General features: G+C 37.4%; 1 protein-coding gene across 1 annotated transcript; it reads right to left on the bottom strand.

Annotated features, from left to right (window-relative positions):
• Positions 1 to 3927: 3927 nt before the first annotated feature.
• LOC149831300 (hyperosmolality-gated Ca2+ permeable channel 3.1-like) lies at positions 3928 to 14244 on the bottom strand. The gene is made up of 5 exons (XM_090012990.1): positions 14164 to 14244; positions 6769 to 7044; positions 5659 to 6485; positions 5300 to 5555; positions 3928 to 4438 (listed from the first exon to the last, which is right to left on the bottom strand). Exons 1-5 carry the CDS (start codon positions 14242 to 14244, stop codon positions 4088 to 4090), a joined length of 1791 nt encoding a protein of 596 aa, XP_089869116.1. The 3' UTR covers positions 3928 to 4087.
• Between the last annotated feature and the right edge of the window lie 389 nt (positions 14245 to 14633).

The raw sequence follows: 14633 nt of genomic DNA, 5'->3' as shown, positions 1-14633 counted from the left end.
TATATATATATTGCATACTTCTCTTTATATATTACATTAAAAATATATATCACATAAAAAATATATATTTTTAATCTACATAAGCTCACTTGAGTGAAGCCGAGCCAAACGCCTTGTGTTCGGGCTCTACTCCTTTAAGTGGCTTCACTTGCCAGCTGTATGAGCCGGTCACGAACAAGCTCATGACGAGTCAAGTCGCCAGATGTTCGGTTCATTTACCAGACCTATCTGCAACTAAGGGCTGGTAAACAAGCCTAACTAACCAAAGAGGGCATGTTCGGGCTCGGCTCATTTACTAGTGGGTTGAGCTTGTGGCTTAGCTTGTATTCTTGTTTAGCCGAGCCGAGCTCATGATCTGGTTCGTGTAAAAACATTTCATGTTATTTATACAAAGTATATACATTTGTATATATTATACTTGAAAATATATATAATTTTCTATAAATTACACTTAATAACCCACATTTTATGTGTATATTTTTCATTCATCTTTTTTTTTTATATATATTTTATTCACAACAGAAAACATATAAAGTTTGTGACAGAAACAACAAAGAAATAATTGCAATAAAGCAATTCTGTTAAAGCTGATCCACTCAATGTTTTTGGATGCAATTCTATAGTAAATCCTTTATTCGGTTGGACCTGGGTCTGGCTTATGCAATTCTAGGTGAGGTCCGGCCTGTTGATATTCCTACTAAACGCTGTGTCAATGTTCGGATGAACACAACCATAGCAGCGTCGTGAAATGAATCGAGGCATCTCATTTCACTACTATCACATTCCCTCACAGGAACCACCAACTCTCTCATGCACTCGGCAACTCTACAAAAACCCAACTGCCTTTTGATCTACAGACACCGCCTCACCCTGAGCATCTCATCTCTCTACCATTTTGACACCCAACACCACCAAACGCCAATTTCCAAGCATCGGTTGTTTCCTTCAACTCCCTGATTACCAAACACGGGAAAAATGGCGATCTCGTTGATGCAAAGGTAGTCTTTGACAGCATGCCCTTCAGAAACGTCGTCTCCTGGACGGCATTGCTCACAGCTTATGCTGAGAATGATGAGATCGAGAATGCACGCAAAGTGTTCGATGGAATGCCTCATAGAAACTTGGTCTCCTGGAATGCTATGATCTCTGGTTGCGTATGTAATGGAAGGCTGGAGGATGCGTATGTGCTCTTTCGATCTATGCTGGAAAGGAATGCGGTTTCCTGGACTGCTATGATCACTGGGTTTGCTCACAAATGGTATGTTGGCTGAAGCTAAGAATCTGTTCGACCGGATGCCTGGAGAGAAGAATTTGATAGCTTCGAATGCAATGCTTACTGGATATGTGAAGAATGGCAAGATGGATAGTGCACGTTGATTTTTCGATCGGATGGACCGAAGAGATGTGGTCTCCTGGAGGGCTATGGTCGATGGGTACTCCCGAACAGGCTCAATTATGGATGCTTGGCATCTGTTTGATAGAATGACTGAGAGAAATGTGGTTTCTTGGACGGCAATGATTGGTGGTTATTCACAGAATGGTATGTGGGATGAAGCGTTCAGTATGTTTTTGACTATTTGAAGGCAGGGTGTGATGATCAATTCAACTGCTTTGACTGTTGTTTGTGATGCCTGTGCTGAAGGTGGTAATATCAAAGAGGAAATTCAGGTTCATGCTTTAGTTTTTGTAATGGGTTTTGAATAAGATGCAATCGCGGGGAATGCTTTAATCACCATGTATTCAAGGAATGGAAAGGCAACCCATGCTTCTAAGATCTTTAATATCATGAAGAAGAAGGATGTAGCTGCATGGAATGCCATGATTACAGGATGTGTTCAAAATGGAAGAATTGATGAAGCCTACAGGTTGTTTATTAAAATGCCTAGAAAGGATGTCGTTTCCTGGACTACCATGGTTCTTGGATTATCAAACATTGGATGTATGCAGGACTCAATTTCTCTATATGAGAAGATGCCTGAGAGAGATGTGATAGCTTGGACTACTATGATTTCTAGTTTTGTACAAAATGGTGATTTCGATCCTGCATTTCTATGGTTCATTAGGATGCTTAGGGAAGGGGTTCAGCCAAACCCCGTGACTTTCAGCAGCTTGCTAAGTGCATCTTCCTGGTTAGCAGCATTGAACCAAGGGGAGCAGGTCCATGCGCAGGCCGTGAAGAGGAATTTCCAGTCAGAAATCTTGGTCTCAAACTTGCTAATCTCTATGTACTCAAAATGTGGGAGTATAGAAGATGCATATCAAGTTTTCAGAAGTACCAAAAACCATGATCTCGTATCATGGAATTCGATGATTAGTGGTTTTGCTGCTCATGGCTGTGGAAACAAAGCATTAGGACTGTTCAATACAATGCAACTAGTTGGAGAGCAACCAAACTTTATTACGTTTCTTGGGGTGCTCACATCATGCATCCACGTGGGCCTAATAGACGAAGGATGGCACTACTTCTATCTGATGAGGTCTTCATATGGAATCAACCGTGGGCCTGATCATATACTTGTATGGTTGACCTTCTTGGTAGAGCTGGATTATTAGAAGAAGCATTCAACTTCACCAAGGCAATGCCATTAGAGCCTTATCCAGCTGCTTGGGGAGCTTTACTTGGTGCAAGTAAAACACATGTGAATCTCAAGCTCGCAAAGATAGCTGCACGTCAGCTTTTTGAACTAGAACCTGAGAGTGCAACTCCATACGTGGTCCTGTCAAAGATGTATGCCATGGCAGGTCAGAAGAAGGATGAGAAAAGACTTGGGATGGTCAAGAGGCTGAAAGATGTGAAGAAGAACAGAGGACATAGCTGGATCATTGTGAACTCTGAAGTTCACTTCTTCTTTGCTGGGGACCAATCTCATCCGCAGTTTTCAGGAATAGAGTCTATGCTGAGGAAAATCTAATTTAATATGGCTGATGTCTAAGAAGTTGGGATATGTGATCATGACCAGAATGCAGACTGTTCCATGGTGTGCTAACCAACCTCTATAAAACAAGGAACATTGAGATGATTGACATTTTTGGTTGCCTCAGCACATCCCCTACGGCATCTTGCCACTGAGCCTGATCAACTGTGGCTCTTGGATGTCGAATTAATGAGATAAGCAATGCTGGAGAAAGGTCACAAATCAATCACTATAAAACAAGGAACAGTGAGATTTCATATTTGGATGTCTAATGTCAATCTCTTGTGACAATCTTTTTCCCATTAATCCATTCATTTCTGCTACAATGGCCAGTGTATGAAAAACATCACAAGGCCACCTTAGATGGCAACAGATGATTAAACCACAAAAGCTCGCGTACGATGCTGCCACTGTAAATCAGAGAACAGTGACGAGATTTCCAATATTTGGATGGCTTTGTGTAATCCTTTACCACATGAAAGAAACCGAAGAACCATGGTCACCATGTAGAGAAGGATTATCATAATTTTCTTCAAGAGAAGAATAAAACATTTGCAGCAAAAGAGAAGCTGTTGCTTTCATCATCTTGTTGGGCAGCTCAGAGCTAAACAAAGCTTCCTGAACAAAAATTGGATAAAGTAGTACAAATGAAAATTGTATCACCATTACCACGAAATCCTGAAAAGATTATGACATTATTCATTGCTTAGAAATAAGACCAAATATTTCACTAACTAACAACTAAGATAAATCCTAATCGTTGTAATTACTGTGAATTTCCCAATAACATCTTGGCAGATGAATTAATGTTTTCTGATCCAGTTCCTGTTCACGGAAGATATGGGTTAATATATAGAGAGAGATAAAGCAAAAATGAGCCATTGGAGTTTCTCTAAATGACAATAATAAGAAGCCACAATTGAGACAACTTTCTTTATAACAATTTTGGTCATATGCCGACCACCGAAAGAAAGATAAAACTGACAAAGTTATAGATGTGGCAACCAAAATAGAATATCCACAAACAGAAATACAGCTTGGGTTCTTCTCGAAAGAAGCATAGAAAGTTTAAAAAAGGCAAAACATGAAAAATGCTCCTACACATTTACACAAGATGGTACTACAACTACACGGATGAATATATGCTTGGGCCTACTCTTGAGGGCTAGCTGTCAGCGAGCATCTCCACCTTGTTCCACATCTTCAAACTTGTCCATGCTCAAGCATGGTGGGACATAGGCCTCAAAAACTGCTTCCAGATTTGGTTCTTCCTCCAAATTCTGGCAGGCAACTTCCAGTGGAATGAAAGCAAACGATCGATAGAAGCGTTTATAGCAAACGTAGCCAAAGATTACACTCAGAATCGGAAGGGGTATAGCAAACGGTGCATAATTGAAGTGCTTTACTCCTAAGAAACCAATCATGGTTAATTGGAAAAGCAAAAGAGAGGCCAGAATTCGACTGTGAATGTGCGGCCACATGCGTCCATAGCTCTCATAGGAGGGTACATACACTTTCAAAGCCTGCATACATAGAAAGTTTTATGAATCAACTCTGCTCTGTGAATAGAAGTAACTAAATCTGTTCATAGCTGTCTTGATTTTCTGTGAAGTTTGTGGTATCAATGATTATATTTCAAACTTGAACGTGCTATAAGGCTTATTGTAGTTTTGGACATTAGTTATTTTCTGGACCATGCTTTAGTTTTAATAGTTGCGTTTTTTTAAGCCCTTTTGGAAGATTGATGATTCAGCCTTCAGACCCGAAGTGCTTTTTAGAGGCAATCCTAAGAACTAGAAGATTTTATTGTTATTTTTATTTAATGTTTGTTTCGTAGTCACTTGGTGAGGCTTTCCCTGAAAATATAAAAATAAATGGTTTTCCGTAAGAAATTCTCAGAGTTTCTTTAAAATAAAGTACAGTAAAAAAAAATGAATGAAGAATATCACAAACATATCATGATATTTTCAATTTGGAACTTTTTCAAAATATCATGATTCTTTTCTGTTTTTCTCAAAAACCTTTAGAACAGAATATATTCAATTATGATTTGGTCTGCTCAATGTTAGGACTTGGTAGAGCACTTTATTTATTATATTTCATGATAGAATATGTTTTTCCGTACTATAGTAGCATGTTTTTTTCAGTCAACAAAATCAAAGTCGGGTTTCCTCTGAGCTTCTTTTAGGAGAAGGCTAGGGACGTTGGTGAGCGTGGCAAGGTCCGACCTTGGTCAAAATCACAAATTTCAGTGGCCAAACACAACTTTTAGAAGTTACTGTTTGTATTTATTTCTAGATGCAGTGAAAAATATACTAATAATCACTATGATGAAAGTAAGAGAAAAAGGAAAGCAAAAACTCAGCAAAGATTTCAAGCCTTACCTGATTTCTGAACAAAAGCCATCCAATTGCAAAGTACACAACACCGAAGGGGAGTATCATTGGTGCAATTACCGAGTAGCATATCACAACTGTTGCTATCAGCATGTCATTGGGAACTCTAGCTACATAATTAAGATCCCCAGGAGCCCAAGCTTCCTTCAACTCGGCCTTGGTTTTGCAGAGGTACCTCCTCTTAAGATGGTAAAGGACCAATGGGACCAAGCGAGAGAGCTCAAGCCCATGGACAACAAAGAACCTGAAATAAAAAATGAACAAGCCACCATTAATTTTTTTATGCAGGAGCAGGAAATCGAAAATGAAATGGAAAAATCTGCGAGTTCAGAAAATGAAAATCTTACTTTAAAGCAACAAATGTAATAAAGAAGGTGGCGCTTTTAGGAAGAGATTTCCCAAGTGTGGGAACAATTTTGTCAGTGTGTGTGGTGAAGTCCTTAAATGAGGTAAGCAGGGTAGAGCCCAGTGTCACCCCAATGAAGACATTAAGCACTGTGAAGTAGAAATACTTGGTAGACGCTGATCTGGCCGCATGGCTCCGTGAAGGGATCCCTTCAGCCTTTGACAAAATCATGAAAATCGTTGGCAGGATAGCCAACAACACCAACAAGGCAATTTGAGGCAGGAAAGCCTCCAGCACCATCTTAATCGTCGGTTGGTCGACAATTGGCTTCAAGAAAGGCAAGTACTTCCTCAAATTCGAAAGAGTGGTGAATGCAGAGACAAATCCCATCGGTATCGTGTAGAAGAAGATGACGAGGAATACAATGCCATAGATCACATACTGCCTGATTTGCCTCATGAAATATGGGATGGATAGATTTTTCCACAGCAACTCACGAGGCTGAGGAGCTGCCGTCACCGTCCATTTTTCGACCATCTGTGCATGGATGGTCTGGGAGGCAGATACAGCGGCTCGCCAGCTGTTAAAGAACACAAGAGCAGAAGCGAGCTGCTTGTCCTTGACGGTGGTCTTCTGTTCGGCCTCTAACTTTGGAGCTAATTCTTTGATTTTCTGGTTGCAGTACTTGATCGTGTCAACTTTCTCACCAATGAGTCCCAGAAATCCAGTCCTGTGCTGCGGCCTAGTTTTCGGGTTTTCTGCAAACACGGCTTCTGAATGAGCAAGTTTCTTCTTGCAACTTTCCAGCTCTTGCCATATTTTGTTGGCCTGTAATAAATACTTGTCATTGCTTATTTACTAAAAATACATGTTTTGATTGAATATTCTGTCACTGTGAGACATGAGCTGTTGATTTTAAATCTCTTCAACAAATTTGAACCTGAATATACCTCATCTAATACATGTTTTTGTTTTCTACCGAGTAAACTATAATAAACACATCTAGAGGTTCAGATTGATCCGAAAAGGCAAAAACAACGGCAACTATGATTCTTAGCAAGATCCTAGTTTATACATATTCCATGTAGGAAGGAGCGAAGAAAAGTAGTACCTCTTTGTTGTCAGTGACCACCATAGATCTAAAGAAAGAATCGGGATGGAGCCTCCTGAAATATGAATCGACCTGCTCTTTACGTGTTTGTTCTGGAGGAAGAGAAGGCATATCTCTAACCAGTACTGCAAATCGTTCGGGCTTAGTTTCATCCGCTTCTAATCGTGCCGCTCTTAGCTCAGAGACATGTTTGTATGCTTTCCATAGTATGTAAAACGTAACAAACGACACCCAGTAAACTGCTAATAAATGTGCCCACATCCTGGAGCTTTTTGGCTGCGTATTGAACACACACCAGTTCACAACAAAGAAACATGATAGGAAAAAGTATTGCATTTGAATCATGTGATGATGACAAGTAATTAGGTTTTTAAAGGGTCCAAAAATCAACGGCTCAAAATGTGCCAAAATTTCTGTCACTCAAAAAAAAGATCACATTTTTACATTAGAAAAGCACAACCCAAGGCTTGATACTTGCAAACAAACCACGTTGAACACATTTATGTGTTTAGATTGAGTCGATACAACTTCACCTTATGATTTCTAGCTCATTAGTTCCTTATCTTCATTAGTAGCAAATATTATATATATATATATATATATATGAGAGAGAGAGATACATGGCTTTTATAAAGATTCATAAGTCCATAAATTTGTTACCTAAAAAAATTTAAAATTGATCTTACGGTTTTGATGCACATAATATATATATATATATATATATATATATATATATATATATATATATATATATATATATATATAGAGAGAGAGAGAGAGAGAGAGAGAGAGAGAGTCACTAGAACATGAGAACTAGAAATATGGGCATTTTCAATACTTTTTTGCAAATTCAACCATGTGCATGTGCTTGGCACGGTGAGTTGCTAGGAATCAACCATTGGATGGTGTATTTTTGATGAAAAAATATGATTTTTGAATACTTGAATATTTATGAAGATTATGAGCCACTGATTTTAAAGCCTTAAAACATCTGCTTTATGCATCAAAATAGAATGATTCAATAATGGGTTCTTATAAAACCATACATGTAGATCACATCCTTATGGTTAGATTCAAGAGAAGAGAACAAAAAATCCATAAAAATCATGGTTCACACATTAGTTGTCATATTCTAGTGTTTATATATATATATATATATATATATATATATATATATATATATATAGAGAGAGAGAGAGAGAGAGAGAGAGAGAGAGAGTTAACTTGCATTGCCTTTTATATAAAGATTCACGATCCATAAATTTGTAACCTCAAAAAATTAAAAAAATGATCTTATGGTTTTGACGTATTATCATCATTATAAGAAATTAGTTATTTTATTACAATATTATGGAAATATGCAACATTGTTTAGTGCATTTTTATTTAAATTTTTTATCAAAATGCTCATGATATAGACAACCGATGCATCAAAACTACCATTAACTTGAAAATGCATCAAGTGTATAATTTTGTGCTGGATATAAGTTTGTGGTGAACTTGTTCACAAAGGGCCATGAGAGAGAGAGTCTCGTTGCAAGGGCAAGTTTTTGTCTTGCATAGATTTCTTTTTTACATTCTATGTTTTTCCTTACATTTATGCACGAGTACCCTAAGAATTCTGTTGGTCACTTAATGAGGAAAAGAAAAAAGAAGAAAACATATAAAATATTTTCTCTGTTCCAATGAGTCATCTCTTCACAGTGCTCCTGTTGCTCCATTCCTAGTTTAACACATCTACCTTGTTAAAGAAAGTGTGGAGGATACGTGAGACCTCAAGAATCATGTGAAGGTGTCCATTGAAGGAAACAAGACATGTAATGAAGCTAATGAAGATAGAAATCTAGTTTCCCTTTCTAAATCTATTCATAATTGTGATAGGACTTTTACAATTGATAAGAGTCCTAAGAAAGAATCTTCTGGTGATTGTAAACCTCCTGTAAAATCAATGAAAACAAGGCCACCTCTCCATTGAGTGTGTGAGGTTTCCCACCGTGGATGTAGGTTCTCGAAAGGAACTGAACCACGTTAAGAGTTTGTGTCTGTTTCTCTTCTTCTCATGCAAGTCATTTATGATATCAGAGCTGTAGACGATATGAAGGAGATGGATCCTCCAAAGAATGATAACACTACCAATGGATCAGGTGCCTCACCAGCTTCTACAAATCTCCAATATTTTTTTACTACAAAATCATCGGATGATAATTTTCTGTTCTGGGAATCTTAATTCATCCCCTTGTTAAAGAGCTATGATCTCATTGGTTTTATCGGCGAATCTAATCCTTGCCAAAAAAAGAGGTTTAAACCGGCTGAACCTGAAAAAAACCTGCTTTAAACCATGCCTATATTCAATGACATCAGCAAGATCAACTTCTGTTAAGTTGGCTGGTCTCCTCTCTCAGTGAGACGGTTCATAGTTAGGTGATTGGCCTGACTACTTATGAGGTATGGATGGTTCTTAAGAAGTACTATGCTACTTGATCTAGAGCTCATGTTCAACAGTTAGAGAGGTCAGTTTCATTATCTTAAGAAAGGCAACGATAGTCCTATTTTCTAAAAGCAAAAGTGCTTGAATCTCAACTTGTACTTGCTTCCAAACCAGCCTCAAATGAGGACTTAATCATGCAGTTCTTGGTTGGTCTTGCTGTTGCAGAATATGGTTCTATTAGGACATCTACTGATACCCATTCAGATCTTGTTACTCTTGATGAACTGTTCAAACTTTTATTGACTCATGAAGCTGAACTTAGTGTGAATGAACAACATGAAGTTGTGACTCCTACTGTCCAATATACCCAAAGGCAATTCGGTAGGGGCCGCAGAAATAAATCTGGCGGTTGTTTTTACTAGAAGAAGCAAATCAATAAGGGTCGGTTCTCTAGAAATCGAGGTGGTGGTTATGATAACTGGTCGTTTAATGCTGGTGGACAAAATCTGTCTCAAAATCAGCATACCAGAGGTTCTTCTAATTCTATTTCTTGCTAAGCATGGTGACAAATCTAGCCATGGGCCCTTCAATGTAGGATTTTCAAGTTTTATAAAGGTCCTGAGGGCACATGGCTGCTCATGGTGGTGATTCGTTTTGCTAAAGCTCATAAGATGAATTTTCGTGGCGCTCAATATTTTTTCTTAGGATATAGTGCTCAGCATAAAGGATATTTGTGTTTAGATATGAAATTGAGCGTATGGTTGTTTTTTACAAGGAGAAGTTTCCCTTTCTTAAACCTATGGTATCTCCCATACTCCCCCACCTACCCCTTCAGTTGGTGTAGCGCCCTTGTCACCCTCACCCCCAGTTGTTTTGACTATGTCTCTGACTGCACCCGCTCCCACTCTCGTAGACCAGCCTTCATTGCCAACCCCTCCTCCTCCTCCCTCGTCGACACCTTCTTCCCAACCTGGTTCAATGCTTGATGAGCTTTTAAAGATTGATTCGTCAGTTTGCTCATCAAAGTAGTGGCAAGGATTGATTGATTGATTATGACTTTGTAACCATGTAATCTTAACTTCTTGTATGTGGTAAAATCTCCAAAAGGTGATTATCATGGGATTAAAAAAAAACCACCTTCAAACAGTGCGGATCCATGGTGATTGAAACCGCGAATGGCTTTGTTGGTACTAGCACTTTTTAATAGACAAAGTCTATTTACATTAGGGGTGTCAACGGGACCGGTTTAATTCGGATCCAAATGAAACCAGATTTGGATAAGATTTTCAGGTATGGTATCGGGTCCAAACCTGGGTCTAATCAGGTCCATTATAAGAAAAACCATATCTGGACCTAATAAGAACTACATGAACCAAACCCGGACCATACCTGGTAAACCATATTTTTTTTATCATTTTTACATTGAAAAATTATGGGTTTTAATTGGAGCTCGGGTTGGGCCTGTGTCTAGTATAAAATTTCACAAACTATAACCAGGTCCATGTATTAATCGGACCTTCGGATCTGAACTTGGGTCTTAATCAGGTCTTCTTATTTATCACCATACCTGGACCCTGTAGGGTTTGGTTTGTATCGGTTCTAGGTAAACCAGGCCCGTTGATGCCCCTAATTTACATAGTGAGGATGGTATTAGCTACCGTCGTGTATGGGTAAGGAACCCTATATATATATATAGAGAGAGAGAGAGAGAGAGAGAGAGAGAGAGAGAGACTGTTTTGACCAAATCTGCGTTTAACATGGTTCCAATAGTGGTAATAGGCCCTTGGATATAGTGTTTTAATGTAAAAAAAATTGTTTCTTTTCAGGTTTGAGAGAGAGAGAGGCTGTTTTGACCAAATCTGTAAAAAAAAGTTCTTTTGAGGTTTGAAATTTTGGTAGATTGCGTGGTGTTGATTTTTCAATCCTGGTAAAATCTGACGTACATAAAAAAAAAAAAACATGATCCAAACGCCAGTTTTTATTAAACTTAATACGTATTTCACATCCAGATGGTTTAATGTAAAAAAACCTTGGAAAAAAAAATAATGCATTTTTTTTACTAGGGGTTCCATACCCACAAGGTAGCAAACATTACCCTACATAATGTTCCCTAATAAGAAGTCTATGAGAGAGAGAGAGAGCATAAATGGAGTCACACACAAAAAGAGCATGAAGGGCATAAATAATCTCACGGGAAAATATTGGATACCCTCAGGTGTAACTCATTGGTAAAATGGATATTATCTATATGGCTTGTTTAGTAAAAACATCATGGTAAAAACAAATCTTTTGAGGGCTACAAAATACATTAGTCCACAACCAGTGATACATATTATCTTTTTTTGAAAAAAAAAAAACATGAAAAAACAGAAATTGGTTTAACATTTTAAACAATTTCTTGTGAGATTTCCAAAATAGTCGCCAACATTTCCATTCAACTATAAAATATCATGATGTTTACATTTTTAATGATTATTTTTCATGAAATATATGCATTTTTCATTTCATCACAAAGACTATATTTTTTGAAATTTAAATTATTTATTTTACCGATACTTTGCGGAAAAACATGAGAAATGTAAAACAATTGGATTTCCCATAAGATTTAGGCTGCCCAAATTTGATGAAAAGGTTAGGTGCAATATGATTGGACAAATATTTGTGCCTTAAGCACCTGATCACCCTCCATTTTGGGAACAGGGCAAAGCATGATGGAGGGCAATCAGGTGCTTAATGCACAAATTTTGTGCCAGTACCCGATCGGAACTCCCAAATTTGCTATGTTGTCAAGATTTTTTTATTAACAAAGTTATATGTTTATATCAAAACCACTCAATTCAAAGTGCATTTTTTAATAAATGAACCATGCTAAACACATCCACGTGGTCAATTAATCAAATAATGCTTCTACCTATGAGATTCACTATACAATGGTACTATAAACTGTAGCCAATTCGTTACATAACATGTTATCTTTGGTGATTGTCACATCAGGCAATGGTCATAAAGCTTGAACCAGTTTACAAAGTTCGCCCCCTTTTTCCTTTCGGTCTTCCTTAAACTTCTTATGAAGTTGAATGAAAGAAGTCCTGATGATACCACCACCACCACCACCTCCCCCACCTCCCCCACCCACCTACCCACCCCAATCCTGTTATAACCTTACCATATATAGAGAGTAGAATTTGGACTGCACAATAAGCCAAGCCATACCGGGCCGTCTATGACCAGTTGGAACTTGTCCAATTAAATAAATGAGCCAAGCTTGAGCAGGGCCTCATGCTCATCATAATTGGAAAACTCGGCCAGTCAACTCGTGACTCGCCCGAGTTGACTCAGATTGGAACCTAAAAAAGTAAAAAAAAGTTACATAACTCGGTTAGGACCAAACTTGGCTGAATCAGCTAACACTCGCTGAGTTTATCATTGACTGGGCTGAGTCTTAGCTACCATGTTGAAAATTAAAGGTTTTGCTAAAAATTCAAAACATTAACTAAAAGCATTAAAAAAGTTTGGGCCAATTAAAAAAGAACTAAATTTGAGAATCATATATATATATATATATATATATATATATATATATATATATATATATATTCTACAAACAATTATACCTACAGTCAAGTGGGAATGTCACGTGAGTTGTTTTGACTCAATCAAACCTCATAGACATGTTCAACATGCCAAATTTAGTAGAAATCAATGTGAGTTTTTTTTTATTCAATCTAACCTCATAGACATGTTCAACATGCCAAATTTAGTAGAAATCAACCCTTGGATCATGTTTTTTCGACAAAAAAATGTTATTTGCTAAGTTGATTGTAAATAGAATGGATTGTAGCAATATATAAATATATAATGGTACATGCTTGAGTTATATAGATTTAAGCTCCAAATGCAAAATCTAACCTTTGGATCATGTTTAACATGTTCTATTTGTTATTTCTATATGTTAAACTTGATTGAAATATGATGTTTGATGTCATTTCTAAACTATCCTTATTTTGGTGAATTGTGAGTCATCTATTTTCACTATAAAAAATAAGATCTATAAAGTATTAGGCACAATAAAACATGTTAATGTAGTAAATAAACCATCATTAGATCTATCATTTCGTGGCTAAATTCATACAAACACAAACAAGAGTGTGCACCACCATAAGGTATCATAGTACAAAACCATCATATATTTTTCACATACACATATAGGAAGGGTGTAATATTGGACGCTCATTTCATCTGATGTTATTAGACGCAGTTGTGCCACTAATGGCATGCGTAATCAGCAGTGCAAAAAAATTTTGCACAAAAGTGGCCTTTAGGTGCTGTCTTTTCTACCACTAGAGGCCCTTCAGTTGTAATGCTTGTTTTGCGCAAAATCAGCGTGCGCAGATCAACGGTGCATACTTGTCCAACGTCCGCATCCACTGTTACTCTCATATATATATATATATATATATATATATATATATATATATATATATATATATATATGTGGATTAATCTAACAATAAATTAATTGCTGTTAACAGTAGATGAATTCAATCATATTAAAATAACTAAAAAAAAAGCCTTAAAAATAATATTTTTTAATATATGATTGATTTTTTAAGTCAAAAAGGTAAATTTGATGGATTCATAAAGTTACTTTTTTGGGAAAGGAGTTTGACTTTTCAAATCCCTTAAGTTCAAAAAACTTTTCAATTCCCATGAAGATACATGGACTTTTTACACAGAATCAACATTGTTCTGATTCAACCCGTTACAACTCGCATCAAATTGAGGAGCCCCCAATCCAGCCCATAGGATTTTCACTGACCCGAGGTGACCCCAATCCAATCCCAAACCCTAATAAATAATAAATTACAAGAGAAACAAGTTCAAAGATCCAATAATCTATCATTCTTTACTTATTGATCAAACAGACCAACACAAAAAAAGATTCAAAGTTCCTAAGAAAAAAATTACGAAAAAGTGAACCAGCTGGGTAGACTCAGGATCAAACGGCTGGACCTGTAACATCGTAACCAATGCATCACGCCACGGCATCCTACAATACTGCAAACAGAAATATGCCTATGCACGTGGACCTTGCTGTCCTTGTGACCTATAAATGCTGGCAATGCTATTCACTGAAAGAATAACCGAATGAATGGGAGATTCAAGAAAAGCCTGCTTAGATTTCATAAGGAGGACGGATCAGGTGCAATGTGACCACACACTTTTGGTGTGCTCCGGAACCTGATCACACACCATCTGCTGTTGGGCCCCACAACTGATTGTCTCTTACCAAAGAAGGTGGGTGATCAGATGCAACAACACTACGGATGTAAATGGTTCAGATTCAGGTCGGATGTGGCCAATACCAAATTAGACTAATTGAATGTTGACTAAAAGTACTCGAATTCGGATTCAAATTGGGATGGTGAAAAGCTCAT

Source organism: Nuphar pumila, chromosome 7, assembly GCF_984573655.1.
Source record: "Nuphar pumila chromosome 7, dmNupPumi1.hap1.1, whole genome shotgun sequence".
In the NCBI taxonomy this organism is placed as follows: domain Eukaryota; kingdom Viridiplantae; phylum Streptophyta; class Magnoliopsida; order Nymphaeales; family Nymphaeaceae; genus Nuphar; species Nuphar pumila.
The sequence above is the reverse complement of the archived record's forward strand: the minus strand, read 5'-3'. Positions and strand labels throughout refer to the sequence as shown.